This window comes from Bombus flavifrons, chromosome 8 (genome assembly GCF_040668555.2).
Source record: "Bombus flavifrons isolate JBK064 chromosome 8, iyBomFlav1_principal, whole genome shotgun sequence".
NCBI classification, from domain to species: domain Eukaryota; kingdom Metazoa; phylum Arthropoda; class Insecta; order Hymenoptera; family Apidae; genus Bombus; species Bombus flavifrons.
In genome coordinates, this window is record NC_138449.1 from 9,823,858 (window position 1) to 9,841,570 (window position 17,713).

At 36.1% G+C, this 17,713-nt stretch overlaps 3 protein-coding genes across 12 annotated transcripts in view; all 3 read left to right on the forward strand.

Annotated features, from left to right (window-relative positions):
• The window catches only part of LOC138182746 (uncharacterized), a 296,840-nt gene that overhangs the window by 149,205 nt on the left and 129,922 nt on the right, over positions 1-17,713 (forward strand). The window lies entirely within an intron of this gene.
• On the forward strand, positions 3,845-7,833 carry LOC138182282 (BMP-binding endothelial regulator protein-like). Its single transcript, XM_069117957.1, has 7 exons — positions 3,845-3,994; positions 4,756-4,996; positions 5,897-6,006; positions 6,077-6,196; positions 6,442-6,591; positions 6,711-6,770; positions 7,484-7,833. The coding sequence occupies exons 1-7, from the start codon at positions 3,910-3,912 to the stop codon at positions 7,672-7,674; spliced, it is 957 nt and encodes a 318-aa protein (XP_068974058.1). The 5' UTR covers positions 3,845-3,909; the 3' UTR covers positions 7,675-7,833.
• On the forward strand, positions 7,947-11,781 carry LOC138182281 (uncharacterized). 4 transcript variants are annotated; one of them, XM_069117953.1, is made up of 7 exons: positions 7,947-8,402; positions 9,321-9,564; positions 9,987-10,096; positions 10,416-10,553; positions 10,821-10,970; positions 11,086-11,151; positions 11,505-11,781. In XM_069117953.1, exons 1-7 carry the CDS (start codon positions 8,318-8,320, stop codon positions 11,702-11,704), a joined length of 993 nt encoding a protein of 330 aa, XP_068974054.1. In that variant the 5' UTR covers positions 7,947-8,317; the 3' UTR covers positions 11,705-11,781. The 4 variants fall into 4 exon arrangements, with proteins under 4 accessions (XP_068974054.1, XP_068974055.1, XP_068974057.1 ...); XM_069117954.1 differs by having other exon boundaries at positions 10,434-10,553; XM_069117956.1 differs by having other exon boundaries at positions 11,086-11,145; positions 11,503-11,668.

The following is a 17,713-nucleotide window of genomic DNA, read 5'->3' on the forward strand; positions in this document are numbered from 1 at the left end:
TACATACTCTCGAAATAATGATCCGTGGGCCATTATTGCGCCACATATGACCTCTGCTTAAATCTCCGTGCATTTTAATGAAGCATAAGCGATCTCGTTTCTTGCCGAGATCGTACTACGACGAATATTCAGTTGCATTCGCTAGGTGATCTTATCAACACGAACGACGCGAGTCTGCTACATTTCTGCTAGTTATATTTTCGAATTTGTCGTGATATCGGATTTACATATCGTTATCACGAATTCCTATATCACGAAGGAATCTGGTCGTTGAATTCTTGCCCCCTTCGCGACAAACGTAAAGCTTTCAGTATTACAGACGTTGGAATCTTGTTGGAAGTTCTATATGAGTACATTTGTGGCAAGATTCTATTTACATAGATTTAAAATTCTCTATATACTGTATATATATATACATAGATTAATTAATTTATTTTCAAGTTCACAAAAGAATTATTTTAAATCACGATAAATATAATTATGATAAAAATATTATTTTTCTCATTTCTTAGCTTCATCCCTTGAAATTCTTCTCCCGATGTTCTTTCAACACACGAATAAACCATTTTGCGTTCTGACATTTTTGCAGTGAGCATATATATTGTACATATAATTAATTATAGAGATATTCGTGTATGCAAATAATGAAATTCGAAATTGTAGGCTGTCGTGCTGGTAGAAAAACTTCACCGATAAACATCGTTAGTATCGATTATGCTTCTGAATTATCATCGTCATTATCTTGAAAGCTAGTCGAAAAATATGTACGTAAATCGAATGAAGATTAACGTTTCGATCGAAACATTAATTTTCTTCCACCGCACAAAGCGATGGGAGTTTCAAGAAGAAAGTAAATGAAGTTAGCTTTTCATCTCTATTTCTGTCTCATATTCTACGTTACGAGTTACGTCGGAATTATGTTGTAAGAAACTTTACGTTATCGGTTTCGTTCCTCATTCGGTCGGATAAAAGGAGTCTTTGAGGGTTTCTTTTTCATTCCGCTTCTATTCATATATGACAAGACTTCGTCGGTGGCCGGCTTTGCGACTTTTCACGAGGTTACATATTGTATTTGCCAAGAGTATCCGTCAGTCTTGTCGTTTTAACGATCCGGACGCTGTCAATAAATCAAGCATCGTGTAAGTACGAGATTGAACCATTAGTTAGAATTATGAAATTAATTGATCGAATCCTTCGTAAGCCATTTGTACTTAGAGTTCAGAAGGATATTTGTTTTTGTCACGAACTTTATAATTTAGCGTGGCAAGACGATGAAATTTATTACGCTAGAAGGGAAGACCACGATAGTACGAATAATTCAAATTCGATCAATTTCCTTGTTTTATTCGCAGCATCTATTTTTAATTATTCACTGAACCCTATAGTATCTTAATGTGAAGTTATGGTTCTTGCGATTGCCATGAATTTCAGGTTATTCCTTTCAAAAGCTATTTATACGCTCGATAATCTGATTCGCAAGAAGAATAGAAAATAATGCGCGATTAATATCGATCGTCATTTAAAATAGCATTTAAAAACACGCAAAAATAAGGAAACATATTGCTTACTTTGCAAGCAACATATTGAGTCTTCTTCGTTACTTTTCGAATCTTTAACGCTTAGATCAGTCGTTTAATCGCTTGCTTTTCACGTTGAAGATTAATTATCCATTCTCGGAAATTACAAGCGCGACTGGGAATTTCCAATCCCAACAGTTACTTCCTGCAGGACACTAAGCTACATAAAAAATAAAATTCTATTCGTATCAAACGTTTGAATTTATAAAGAGGAAAACACATGAAAATTACGCAACGTATTATTCGTAGTAGGTATTATTACTTGAATTTTAAGTGAACCTGTACTATCCCACTTGTGTAGAGTCTACACTATATACATCGACTATTAATGACCACTGAGGCATAGCATATTATTTACTTGGAATTAAATTACGTGCGCTTTATGAAATACCGTTTTCATCGAGTAAATAAAACATTAAATACAGTGACATTAACTGTCGGTACAGCAACTAGATATTTTAATATTATCGATATACATATTATTGATCGGTTTATATCGAGCTATTTTATCGACTAATCGTATAAATAAGGTTATCATTAAATGATGATTAAATTTCGATGTGTATACTTCTACAAATATAAAAGTTAAACAGATCATAGAAATGTATCGAAGAAGAAACTCGTAACTTATTCTAATAACATTCGTACGGTAGCACTGCATGATGCAAATATGAAAATCTTTTATTTAAGCATTGGTGAACTGTGTTACGAATAAAAAGGCGTCCGATTGAATACATCAGAGGGAAAACTTGATACTTTATTCACGGAGATAGGATCAAACAAGTGGTTTTCCTTGAGTAAACAGCTATTCCTTAAGGAATACGCAGTTTTTTCAACTAACATATCTATCACGAGTAATAAAAAATATACATTGTATTGTATTCAAGTTTAATATTGTATTCAAAGCTTAATAATAATTACAATAATCGCGATAGTAAGGCGGATTCTAACTGTATGCCAGTAGTTAGCGTATTACATGCATTTTGAAACTATACCAGCAGCTAATTTCACTTCGATTTGTTACTGTTTACTTCGATACTGTTGTTGTTTTATTATTTAAAGTCGTAACAACTGCCGGCCTTGTTACAGACTACTATCTGCGTTAAAACAACGCACCTGTACGTTCTCGTTTTTGCTGCAGGTCCTGCTATACCTTAAGGCTGCTGGCGATGTGTTGTTCTTAAGGCAAACATGGCATTACATACTCGTATTAATAGCGAAATAATTAATGGATATTAAAGGAAACGCGGAACTATAACTACCGCTTTTATTCATTTTCATAAAGAAAGATTAAAATTGAAATGTTATTAAACCGTAAAGGTATACGCATAGATTATTAAAGGATAGCAAATTAATAGCCACATAAAGCCGAGCTGCATCATTTTCTCATTTTCGTCTAAAGTTAATCACGTCGTATTAAATATGCGATAATCGCATCAAATTTGGATGGTAAAAGGGGGAGAATAATTAAAGTTGATTTTTACTTTCTCGCCGGGAGGCTGAGTCGCAAAGTTCCACAGGGGTGTTGGGAAGGGGGGAGGGAGCATTATCGGAAATTGCTTAAGAAACTTCTTAATAACAACTTTCTCAGGTATTAACACAAATTATTTTCAACTTTTTAGTATTAGGTTACTTAGCACGAAATCTTTTTAAAGCCTCTATACGATGTAACGCTTATATCAACTTCTTCTTAACGTCTGCCAGTAAACAAAGTGGAAACAATAGAAAAATTGGACGCAGATTGACGAGATCGAAGATCATGTGGTGGCGTTATTCGAAGCAAAACAGATATTTCAAATAAGCGATCTTCAAATTCGAGAGAAATCGATAGGCCGATTCGATGATCCTGGAATATCGACAAAAATCCGATTAATGGAACGTTCCAAAAAATTTGCAAAGAAATGTCAACAATAAGTTTGAAGTATAAAGAGAAGTGTCGATGAAGAGATCTTAATAATTTCAAACTAAATCTAACACTGATGATTTCACAATATAATTGAAATCATCGCGGAATCTAAAAGAGATATTAAAATATTATGTAACCAGGAAAACAACTATAACGATTCAAACATCGTCTTTTCCTCCGTCATACTTCTGTCTTATTCTATAGCGATATACGTTCGATGCTTACTGACTATTATTCTGCGCGTCACGTTTCTCATTCTCTTCCTGTGTTGGTATTTATATGTCCATCGAGAAGAACACTGACCTACGTAATCCCCACTGCCTTCCACGTTCCGACCTATTCTCGGTATTCGTTCACGGTCAAAAGTATAAAAGACGAGAGGCGATAGCGACACGAGAATACACTTGAACAGTTTACGATTTGACGATGGCTGGACGCGGTAATTCTCGTTCGGCTGCTCAGAAATGTGCTCTTCTGATGTTCCTTGTCGTCAGTCAGGTAACAGGAAGAGGTAAGAGTTTGGTTTACGCGAAATTGTTTGGTGATGTGTTTGGTATCAATAGTTATCGTTGTGACTTAAGCAAAAGATGTATAATTGGACACATTTTTGGGACCTACGTCGCGCTACTGTGAAATCGTTTATGCAAAACGGTCGAGGATTGTTACGGGACGATTATTGCAAACACGGCGATTATTCATACCGCAATTTTTTAACTTCAGCTTCGCTTTGACTTTTAATCTTCTATTAAATACACAAGTTAAAGTGAAGCTGAAGTTAAAAAATTGCGGTATGAGTAATCACCGTGATCATACGATCAGTGCTATAGGTGGTCTCAATACCTGTGGTGTAAATACATGTACATACATATAAGCTTACTAATGTAATGGATAATTGGTTATGTAAACAACTTTGCAGTCTTAGGAAAATGTACGTTTGCAATAAATGTCGTGTAACTTCCATATACATTTTCAAATTTTTCTGAAACTCTACCAATGTAATGACGATAGACTTACCATGTCGAGGTGAAACAAAATCATTTACACAACGCACATAATATATTCAGAAGTTGTCAAATATTGTCAAACATTATCAAACAAAGTTGTTAGATATTCTCATGAGTCATTGTACGTTCAACGTTAAAGAATTTGAAACGTGAATCGTACTTGAAGCTCGAAGGTCACGTTCTGCTTGTCTCACTGCTCTTCGCCTCCGCAAATCAACGAGTTTCACGCAATCATTTCACTCACTTTGACCACCTTTCGTTCCCAAAGAGATTTGCGATAAAACCAAGTGTCCTGGTCCATTGAGATACTATGAGGCAATCGGCTGTACTCCCGTCTACGCGAATTCTGGCGATTGTTGTGCGGAATCATACAACTGCAGCCATCTGGACAATTTGTCACGCGATAAATGTTACGCGAATGGAAACGAATACAGCCTTGGGGAGAAGCTGAAACCCGAGGACGCTAATCCTTGCGACATTGGTTGTACATGTAGATCTTACCGTGATGTGTAAGTATATTTACGTTGACTGCCATAATTACGAATGTAGTTAACTTCTGTAACGTTTTGACGGGGTGAAACATGACAGATTCTGTTGAAACATTTCGAGTTATCGGTATATTTTACGACTTGTGAATCTAGAAGTTTAATATTAAGATTCACGACAGAAAAAAGATCCAAAGCCAGTGAAAATGACAGAGTTTAGATATTATGTAATGACAAGGTTCTTGCGGATGCCGATTTAATAAGAAGAAATAAGAAGAAAATAAAAAGAAGGTTTTATTCATATGATTCTTTTATTAAATTTAAAATTATATAAAATTTGTTAAGTATGCTTGAACATGGCTAATTCCAGACTGGACAAGGATAAATAACCGACAGGACGTTAATCTACATGTGAAGATAAATCGAAAGAGTAGAATAAAATTTTATCGGAAGACAGGGTGTTTTTTGAGAAAAATAAATTTTTAAATTTATCATACGCGTATAATTTACATCTAACCATATTCAGGCTCTATTTTCTTGAAAATCTGCCCTTAAACAGGAATATTATTTGACATTTCTTACTTATTTTCGCGTGTGCAATAATTTCCTGTCGATCGTTTACTCATAACAAGGTAATAATCAACCAAATTCAAGTATAATTTACAAAATTTCAAACTCGATTTTCTCGAGAACGAAGAATCACATGCAGAAGCTTTATTCTGACATTTTTCTGTCTATTTTTCTACATGTTATTCGGCAGCACCTTGTACAATCTGATATAGTTCAGCTTTGCAACCAAAGTCTTTCGTTCCTTCAACGCTAATAAGAGGAAATAGTTTCGGCAAATCTGCCATGTACACTACCACTGCTAAGCTTTTAAGGAGCATTAAGGCAATTTAACACGTCATTTTATTTCGTAAACAGTGCGGACTTCATATGCGCGGCCGTAGATTGTGCATTTATTACGCCGAAAGAAAACTGTTTCTTTAAATACGAGCGCGATAAATGTTGTCCAGATACGACACCGACGTGTTGTGAGTAGACAAAGTAAATTAAGATTAAATTTAGATAATCATATTCTTTAATCAAAATTTGACTATTTAGACGCGAAAGAAGACGAAATAGCGACTTGTGTGGTTGATGGTGTAACTTACCGCGAGGGACAACATTTTAATTCAATATCTAATCCGGACTTGAGTTGCATCTGCATGCCGGGATATACAGGTACAAAACAGTAATTGACATTTTTACTTGTAAACCCAGATTTAATTCTTACCATGTAGATTTCATATTTCTTTAATTCTACCTTCTAAACTAGTCTTACAATCTGTGACAGAGAGAGATTGGAGTGTTGTTACATCGTTTTAATATTAGAATCTCTGCAATTTCGATGAATAGATTAAAACTTCCAACAAAAAAGCTGGTTAGAAAATTACGTCTCGAATTTATAACATAAATTCAACGTTTAGGTGAAGACGTCGAGCCCTTCTGTAAGAAACCGAATCGTGACTATTGCTCCCCTCTGTTCCGAAACGCCGGAAGTATTCATGAGAAATGTGCGCCAATGTTCTACGCCGATCAGAATCCACAAAAAGATTGCAGCTATGCTTTTAGATGTCGTAAGTTTAAAAAAGAAATATTATGTAGAAATTATTTTTTTCAACTGATTAATGTGTACATACATAGTAACTAGCCCTAAGAAAAGGCTATACTTTATATTCTTACTTCGTTTTCGCAGAAGATACAGGCGACACTGTTATTCATAATCATGCTAAGTCCGCGGATGTTTCTGACGAAGGTACGTGTATTCGTTAAAATTACAGTCTTATTCGCAACATAGTCCTTTGGATGAAATCCTTGAAAACTCTAATCTGTACTAACGTGTAACTTTATTCGCAGTTGCATCAATTAACGTACTAACAATTGCGTAAGCATGTCTAATATCTTCGAATTATAAGGACAATATTTTCATGGTATGAACCTGAAAAAGTTTTAAACGACACCATGTCAGCAATTCGAACACCACATAAAATTTAGACGACGTTCTTTCAGATCTACTAATATCAAACTCTTTAGACCGAAATTTAACAGATTCAGAGGGACCATAGATATTAACTACGGTATTCGGAAATTAAAATTTAAATGCTACATTTTTACGTTTTACTTTCGCTTAATTACTTCTCAACACGGGATATTATACACTAATAGAGGGGTTTTCTTAAATCACGTAATGAAAATTTTATAAATAAGGAAGTGAAAGTTGTTTTAACGTCATTCTTCAGTGTTGTACCGTCAGTATCTTTCTCTATGCCGATGATTAAGTTGAGATTAATTTTTAGAAAGACGTCGTTTAACTTAACAGCATCTAATAGATAACCAGTTGAGACAAAAATGTATGAATAATTCAAACAATTTCATCGACTAACCTAATATTAATAATTGGGCGATTGATCGGTCAAGTATGGTGCATGCGTGTAACAACAAGTTACCAGTGATAATTTGATATTACAGAGCACAAGATTTGTCGATTTGGTAATATGACGATGCACTTAGGCGACGAGTTGAGTCAAGGAACCAGCTATAGTTCCAATTGCGTAAAATGCGTGTGCGAGGTGCCTCCATTCCCGACGTGCCGAAGACTTGCGGACAATGATTGTCCGTCGCAGTTCGGAGGTATATCGATTTCGGCACCAAACGTGTAACGTCTCATATTCAGGGACGTGAACAGTTACCACCAGTTATAATAGTTGTACAAATAAAGCTATAATCATCCAGACATTGTAATCGGAATGCAATTAATAATTCCAAGTTTGAAAAAATGAAAAATATATAAAATAAATAACTTTGAAATTGAGGAGAAATTCATTAATCTACGTAAGATCGCCAGACATCGTCAGAAACCCGATTAATACCAGAACCGTATGTAAATCTTACAAAGAAATGTCAATATTATAGAATCCATATTTTAACGAAACTCATCAGTGAGACGCTCTTGATTATTTTCAAAGCAAAGCGTTAGCGAGGTCATCGTAGAATCTAATGAAAGTGTTTACGAAACAACCCGAAAGTATGTGACACCGAGGAAGAAGATACTACAATTCACACATCGTGCTTTTCCTCTGTCATCGTCTATGACGACGCTTGCAGACTTTACTATTCTACGTATCACGTTTCTCATTCCCCTCTCGTGTCCCTGTTTTCATGTCCATCGTGAAGAACACTAATCAACGGAACCCCTACCTTACTCCGCAGACCGAATTATCCTCGGTGCTCGTTCACGGTCAATAGTATAAAAGAGAGACAATTGCGACACGGGAACACATTTGCACAGTTTGCGATTTGACGATGGTTAGACAGTGTAATTCCAGTTTGATCGTTCAGAAATGTGTTCTTCTGATGACCGTAGTCGTCATTCATGGAACCGGAGGAGGTAGGAAGTTGACTTACGAGAAATTGTTTGACGCGATATGCTTGACATCTGTAGTTCTGATCTAATCTGATTCGACGTTTTCCTGTGAATTACGTGTCCAATAAATATCTTATATCTTCGATATATCTTTTCAGGTTTCATTCACATTTCTCCAATCTAGTCACGATGGTCGTATCACGTTGCATGTCATACAGAATCATACATTCGTGTATCGCTGTAGAGCATTTCATGAAATTATTTGCCATTGCTTCGTGGGGTGATTCTACGCCTGTATATCGGTAGAGGTCTACAAAATTGATTCTGACCTGCATTGGCCGAGCATAGAATTCAAGGCTTCTTTTTATTGCATTCTACTCTACTCGTCGTGGGAATCAAATAATTATATATAATCGAAATTATAGGTCGTAAATGAACCGTTCTTTTGGAAAGAAAACTGTTGATAATTGCAATAGTGTTGTTTGTATATTATAATGGTTCCATTATCCATTAATGGTTCCAGATTCCATTTTCTCTACATAAGACAGCAAGATGTGAGTACGTTACGAATAAAGCGAGCTCTGAAACTAAGCTTCGAGGCATCTTTTTCCAAGGTAGCTCGATTGAGTTGCGACCGATGTTCCATTAAAACTTTTGCTCCTTCTGTATATAAGTAAAATACACACGCAGTAAAATCAATTTTACCTTGAATTTCAAGTTCAAGGTCAATTTTGTAACTACTATCTTTTACACATCTTCACCGATTCAGAGATGTAGAATTACCTCCCAAAACCATGACAAATAATTCGGTTACTCGGTTACGGTTAATCGCAGGTGAAACTTAAAGGTTACGTTCTGCTTGTCTTGTTGCGTTTCACTTCCGCAACTAAACCAGTTTCCTGGTAATCGTCTCGCTCAAATTGGCCACATTTTGTTCCAAAGAGATCTGCGATAAAAGAAAGTGTCGCGGTCCATTGAGAGTCTATGAGAGCCTCGGTTGTACTCCTGTCTACGCGAAACCCAACGATTGTTGCGCGGAATCCTACGATTGCAGTCACCTGGACAATTTGCCACGGGATAAATGTTATGCTAACGGTCACGAATACAGCATTGGGGAGATGCTGAGGAGCGAGGACTCTAATCCTTGCGACATAGGTTGTGTATGTAATACGACTCTCGATGGCCTGTAAGTATATTTGCGATGTTAGTCGTATTTACGAATATAGTTAACTTCCGTGACGTTTCGCCGGGATAAGTTATGACAAATCCAATTAAAACAGTTCGAGCAATTAAGTATTTGAATATTTTTGCACGTTCATGGAGGAAGCACGATTCCACTGTGATCTCGTTTAATAAAAGGAATTGTAATTAATTAATGTTTGGCATTAAACACTTATTAACAACTTCATAACTTAATTCAGTTCGAAGTAACTGTACGTAATCTTTATGTGATTCGATGTAATTTAATGTCACATAGAAAATCTTTACATAATTCTGTCAATCTGAATGATAGAAATTAATTTCCGTAAATTTATCGTGTGTACTGGTACTTTTATGTTTCTAGGGATTATTCAAGCGATATAACACGTCATTTTATTTTGTGAACAGCGCGGCGTTTGTATGTAAACCTGTATATTGTGAACATTTACCGGCGGAAGGAAATTATTACTTCAGATACACACATGATAGTTGCTGTCGGAATGCAACACAGATTTGTCGTAAGTGAATCGGTTAAATTAAGATTAAATGTAGGTGATCTCGGTTTCAATGAATACGTACATCTCAAATGGGATTTAAATCTTAATTTAATCACTTTTAAGATTATCGCTTTTAATCAAAAGTGAAACAATTCTCCAAGTATCTGTACTTGTTTAATTTGACTGTCTTAAAATACATTTCACTTTGCGCTTATCATCGTTCCGATTAAGAAGAGGAAACTGTCTTCTCTGAATGATTCACTGGTAGTATTGTCTATCCCAAAAGTATTCAGCTATTTTATTCCTAACTTGATATCATTTTTTAACAAAACAACGAGAGTTTATATACTTGCTTTAGTCAAAGACGGAGAAGAAAGGCCAACGTGTGAAGTGGACGATAATACTTATTACGATGGAGATCTCTTTGAAACAAAATGCAATCGGGAGCTGCGGTGTATCTGTATGCCTGGATACATAGGTATGAAACAAAAAGTAACATTTTTTCCTCATGTCCCCGAAAAAATTGACTTCATACAGATTTATGGTTTCAAGTTATACAGCTTCACATTAACTTTCACACGAAGCTCTCACGTTGTAAATTTACCACCTAGGGAAACTTCGTAATTTCAGAAAACTAGAGAGATTGAAATGTATATGTCTTTAATATCAGAGTCACTTCGATCTTCAAGTACAAACAGAAGTTGCATCGAAAGCCATTTAAATTAAGTACAAATTGCTTGTTTAGGCGAAAATGTCGAGCCCTTTTGTAAGAAACGCAATCGCAGAGGTTGTTCCATTCTGTTCGGAAGTCCTTTCCTAGTTCGCCGGAAGTGCGCACCTATGTTCGTCCACGGCCAGAATCCACATAGAGATTGCAGCAACTTTTTCAGATGTCGTAAGTTTATAAGAGAAATATCGTCTGTAAATTGTTTCTTCCTACCGATGGAAGTATATATATAGCAACTATGCTGGGGAAAAATGCACCTTATAACGTTACTTCCTTTTCGCAGCGAGCAGAAAGGATATCGTTATCCGTAACTATAGCAACATTGAGTTCGCAAAAGTTGCAAAGGAAGGTACTTACGTGTGTTCGTAAAAGATGCATTCTTACCTGTATTACATAATTCTTCATACATTCTTACCAGTAGTTCCTTTTTCTGTACTTGCAATTAAATAATTGGCATCGATTTCTAAGGAAGAAATGTTGCTTAACTTAATAGCATGTAATCTGAAAGCACTAATTTAAAAATTAGCTCCTGGCACGCACTAAAAACGACTTTTAATCAGGACCACCTGATAGCTGCCAATTAAAACAATTTTATCATCGACTAACCCGATACTTATCATTAGGCAATTTGATCAGTCAGGTGAGGTGCATCTTTGTACAAACAGGATAACTATCGACAGTAATTTCATTGTGATATTACAGAAGGCAAGGTTTGTCGATTTGGTAACATGACAATGCGCATAAACGACGAATTGAGTCGAAGAACCATCCATGATCGCGATTGCATGCAGTGCGTGTGCGAGGTGCCTCCATTCCTGACGTGTCAACGACTTCGGGACGAAAAACGTTGTCAGATACAGTACCAAGATGTAGTGATCTCGGTATCGAACCATATGATGTAACGTCCCATGTATTGCCACGTAAACAATTATCGTCAGTTGTAACAGTGCTACAAATAAAGCTTTAACCATTGATATAATTCTGTCCGGCAGCGCTCAAGTCCAATTTAATCAGCAAGTTTGATGATTAGTCTTTCGTAGTCGGATGTCGTCACAGTGACAGCGTTAAAAATTTGTTTTTAAATATTTATTAACTCAAATTTGCTTCGACTAGATCGGCTAGTTTGAAAAATACAAAAATATATAATACGAAGAATTTTTAATTCGGAGAGAAAGTAAAAATAGTTGACAGACGATTGTGGAACATCGTCGAAAAGCCGATTAATCAAACGATATAAAAATCTTTCATAGAAATATCAATAATATAAGTTTGAAGTTTAAAGAAAGCGAATTATCGATTAAATCATTGCGGAATCTAAAGGAAATCAACCAAACATCGTCCCTTTTTTCTGTTACATTCGTCAACGATATGCATATCGCTGTTCCAGTGCATCAATGACTGTAAAAAAGGTGATTTTTTTAAGAACCAAAGGAAGCCAATTTCATTTAGGAAAGCTGCTAACTAAATAATGACGGGAATGTTTTAGAATGTTGCGATAAATAAGATTGTTTGCACTCAAGTATGTCTGCGACGCAATTAGCACTTACGGTATCGTTGCCACGAACGTCTCAATATTGCGACGCCTAAATTTTCCCGCGTAAAGAACGATGGCTTGCATTTTCAGTTCTCGTATTTTACGCTGAAAGTTTGAAACGATTTTTACGCCACCTTTTTTAAAAGTTTTCCACTTTGAGACGCGCGCCAAAAAACTTTGAAAAGCTCTCAGCCTGGAGAGAACAGTGGAGCGTGCGGTAATTAGGAAAAAATATCAAGGTCGCGAATACTATAGTAGCTACTATACACTATCTACTAGTTACTAGTAGATTATCTACCAGTTGTTACTGAACGTAGTAGCGTTTTGAAGATTTACCTTTACCTTTAGCCTATCACGTCGGTAAAATAGCACGCGATAGTAATCAAAACGATATATCAATTATTGTGCAGGCACTCATGTTTCCCCCTCTCTCGTGCATCCCTACCACTGGCGGTAGTTCGACGAGCAAAAAGCTCGAGGGGCGAACAGTTGAGTTCGAGCTACGAATGCGCACAGTTGTGAACGAAGATATCAAAGTGGCAGACTTTTCTTGTCTCTGCGAGTAAGCTTCACGCAATAACGACGTTACTGCGATCTAGGGATGTTGTAATTGTAAAATTGTAAAATTTGTACGTACAGTGAAAATATTAGTAGTCCGAGACTAGTAACGAATTTATATCAAGATCTGCAAATTTCCATTTTTTACGTCATTATTGCATTGGAAGCTTGCATACGATGCTTGCAGATTTTAGTATTTTACATTCTACGCATCACGTTTCTCGTTCCCCTCCTGCACTCGTTTTTCTATGGCCATCGAGAAAAACAGCGACCTAGAGAATCTCCACCTCCTTCCAGGATTCGAATATCCTTGGTATTCGTTCGTAATCGATAATGTAAAAGAGTCAAAGAGAGATAGTTGTCTAACTTGCAATTGTCTAGTTTGCAATTTGACGATGGCTAGACACGGTAATTCTCGTTTCGTCGTTCAGAAACGTATTCTTCTGACGTTCCTAGTCGTTTTTCATGTAACAAGAGGTAAGAGCATGGTCTACGAGAAATTGTTTGCTGACGTGCTTGATATCGCTAATTACGAGTTAATCACTACTCATGATAGTATGGATTAAGTAAAAGATGTAACAAGTTCGTATATACTTCTGTGAGTTACGTTTGCTATAAATATCTTTCTTTATATGTACATGTTCTCAAATTTGATTCACACTCTGCTAGTTTAATCACGTATCATCGTTAATCATATCACGACACTGAATCATTTGCACATAATACACATAATACATATATTCACAGAACGTTTCCAGATATTTTCGTCGATCACCGCGCATAATACACACACCCTTCAATGTACAAAAATGAAATCGAAACGTCGTATCGTACGTGAAACTCGAAGGTTACGAACGTCAGAACGACAGAACTGTCTGTCTCCTTCTGCTTGTTTTCCACCTCCACAAGTCAACGAGTTTCTTGTCATCGTCACACTCGCTTTGGCCGAGTTCTGTTCCAAAGAGATCTGCGATAAAACAGAGTGTAGCGGTCCACTGAGAGTCTACGACTCTCCTCGGCTGTATACACCTATCTACGTGAATTCCAACGACTGTTGTGTGCAGGCATACAACTGTAATCACCTGAACAATTTATCACGCGATAAACGTTAGGCGAACGACAACGAACACAGCATTGGTAAGATGCTGAGACCCCGGGACTCTGATTCTTGACGCAGGTTGTAAATGTGGTAAATCTTTCAAAGGTTTGTAAGTGTATTTGCGTTGCTAGACGTAATAGACGAATTTTGCCAGACGAATTATGACAGAGTCAATAAAACAGTTCGGGTGATCAGCCATTGGAATATTTTTAGCACAAGTCGTTGGGGCATGATTATGTGATGACCTCGTTTGCTTTCAAGGAAAGAAATTATAGTTAATTACCGTTTGACAGTGAACGTGTATTAATAGCTTAACAATCTAACTCTGGCCAAACTAACTTTACGTGATCTTTATGTCATTTGATATAATTTAATTTTGTATAGGAAATCTTTACACAGTTGTGTCAATCTTAACAACAGAAAATAGTTTCCACAGATTTATCGTGTATTCTTTCATTTTTAAGTTCTTAGGGCGTATCGAAACAACATAACACGACATATTATTTTCTGAGCAATGGCTGCCTTTTCATGTAAACCTGTAGATTGTGGACTTTCTTCGCTGAAAGAAAATTGTTTCTTCAAATATGTACATGGTAGTTGCTGTACATGGAAACGCTATTGTCTCGAGTGAATTAGTTAAATTAAGATCAAATCCACAAAGTAATTGCTTCTATGATTTCAAATGTCGTAGGTTTCTAAAAAAAATATCGTCTAGAAATTATTTCTTCCTACGTAACAACTACTCCGGCAAAAAGATGTACTTTATAAAGTTACCTTTATTTCGCAGAAAGCACAACCGATATTGTTATTCATAACTATGGCAACGCTGAGTCCGCACAAGTTTCAGAGGAACGTACTTACGTGTGTTCGTTACAAAAGCATTTTAACTTCTTCATATATTTTTACCAGTAGTTCCTTTTTCTCTAAATGTAATTCAATTGGGGTCAGCTCTCAAAGCAAATGTTTAACTTCACTAATGAAAGGGGTTTTAATCAGTATGATCATCAGGCATCTATCAAACTGCCAATCAAATCAAATATAGTTTGGTAATTAAAACAATTTTATCGACTAACCTAATATTACCTAATCATTACTCAATCGATCAGTCAGTAATGATCGACGGTAATTTCATCGTGATATTGCAGAACACAAAATTTGTCGATTTGTAACATGGTGATGCACTTAGGCAACGGATTGTGTCAGAACACATTCAATTGCATGAAATGCTTGTGCGAGCTACCTCCATTCCCGACGTGCCAGACTTCCGAGCAACGAACACGGTATAAATCAGTACGCAAGTGTACAAGCTTCGTCTATGAACCAGTAATGTACACAATTATCGTCAGTTGCAACAGTTCCACAAATAAGGCTGTACTATCTGAAATATTTCAGCCCGAAAGTACTTAAGTCTACTTAATTATCAAATTAAATTTTAGAATTCCTATGAAAATGTTCAGCGTAGCGTCTGTGTTAAGTTTCTTATCTAGCACGTATCTCAATTTATTACCTCGTTTAATTCTGTGAGTTAAAATAAGAACTATAAGCAAGTTAAAATAAGAAAACCCTGGTAATTCTATAGTAACCGTGGCTGAATTACGTCGACCGAGCAGTGTGTAACTGTGAAATCTTTAACATAACAGTAACCGCTAATGAATTATAAGTCGAAGCGACTATAAATAAATAAATAAGTAAGAAGAAGAAGAAGAAAGAACGATACATTTCTCTAGAATTTTATCTGCGAATCAAGAAAACTTGAAAACTGCATAAAATATTTGTAGACTTTTATTCCCTCTTGAAAATTTCTACCTTAAGATATAAAATATCGGGACCTTTGTCGCGTTGAAAGAAGCATCGTTGAGGCTTCGATATAGCCATCGATGATGCGAGCGATGATAACACCGATCGAAAGTTTCGACGATATCGTTCTCACGAAATTGCTCCACGCTCGCCGTAAGATCTCGTAAGTTTGCCGGAAGTGGTGTATAGCGCGTAAGGACGTGTGACCAAAATGGCGGAAGAAGTGAAGCTATGAGGGAGCGAAAGTTGCTGGCTACGCCATCGTTGTCACGTTAGGTCGATCGAATTTATGTTAGTTGGTCCCGAGTATTATGAGCATCGATTCGATTACCAACGTTCGATATGTATGTATATCACGAACCGTGGCAAAGTAACATTTCCAAGTCATGCTATTATCCTTGTTGTTGCTTGTTCAGCAACATTGTCCACGCGGCGTTCGTGATAAAATTTATTATTGACGATAACTAGACCAAGTTTCTTTGTTGGATAATGCAAAATAATATAGAAATTATTTCATGTGCCGCTTTTGTTATAATATATCGGTAATGGATATGAGCGCTGCTAAAAGTTTCCGGCCGAGTTATAATTCTGTTTCAGTTGAAATTATGTATTAATCAAACTTTTTTCGAAAGCAATTTAACTTCTTGCAAGTTTCAACTCAGCTATTAGATACATGACAAATTTTTCCATGGATAGCAGCACATGATGCACGTGGACCAGGAAAAAATTCCATGCACTTGCTAACGCATTGAAACGATACGTTTCTTAAAATATTTCTGTAAATCTTCTTATAAGCATTTACGTGTCGAATGTGTAAGAAGTATCAGACACTTATGGTTCGTAATATTCAAACTATTATGAAAATTTGTTTTGTGCATAACGCTGTATGAATACTAAAACGAAATAGTAACTTTTATACATAATTTTATTCGGAACAAAAATTTGTCCCACTCTCGTACTTTTCAAATATCAGAAACAAATTTTCAAGGCAATTCGCATATGTGCGAAGCTTCTTCGAGGCGGGACGACAACGTTGCCTTTTGTATCTTATCCCTTCATGCATATTTCAGTCTTGCTCCGCGTAGTGTTCGTAGTTTTCCCTTACTCCTCTTTCCTTTTTTCTTACATTTTTTTTTTTTTTTTTTTTTTTTAGATACCTGAACACACGGTCGAACCTTTGCACATCTTATCTGATTCGAACCTTTTTCGTCTGCGTTATTCGATTTGCTTATTCCTCTTTTCCAGTGCTTCTTTGCTTTCTCACCCTTGTCATATTCTTGGTCTTTTTATCGTTACACGGTTGATAAAATTCCAATAGGGACTTTCCTTAACAAAAGCCGGAAAATGTCTTCGAAGTATATTTGATTTTACAATCAATCAATCTCATCTACATCCAACAACCAGTGGCAACAACGAAATATATATTTGAGATAATATTTAATTCTTTATTCCACGGGTATTTGTATAATTTGTCAAAGTAGGTCTTTGAAAAACTAATCAAATTAACTAAAATTTAGATTTATATTCGGCAACACAATTCAGAGGCAGATTATTCCTAGAATTATTTCTACTCGACGATATTATTATTCTATATTAGAGTTTCAAATTCGATAACAGATCAATGCTATCAGACGAAACTATTTCGCTTGATGCTTAACAAATTATGAAAGACGAGAATCGACGAATCAATTTATTTGTACACCGTTGAACGTAACGTAATTTAAAATGTCTCATCTCTGTCGATCATTGATGCAATTCGAAGAATTATTCGATAACGTTTGGAAAATCTTTTAGAATAAAACTCAAGTGCGACGAAACAATCAACTAGAAAAAAATCAACGATTAATCACCGATCGATACCGACGAACATTTCGCCGCTACGAGCCAATCAGCGTCATCAACGAAAATGTATTAATGACCGAT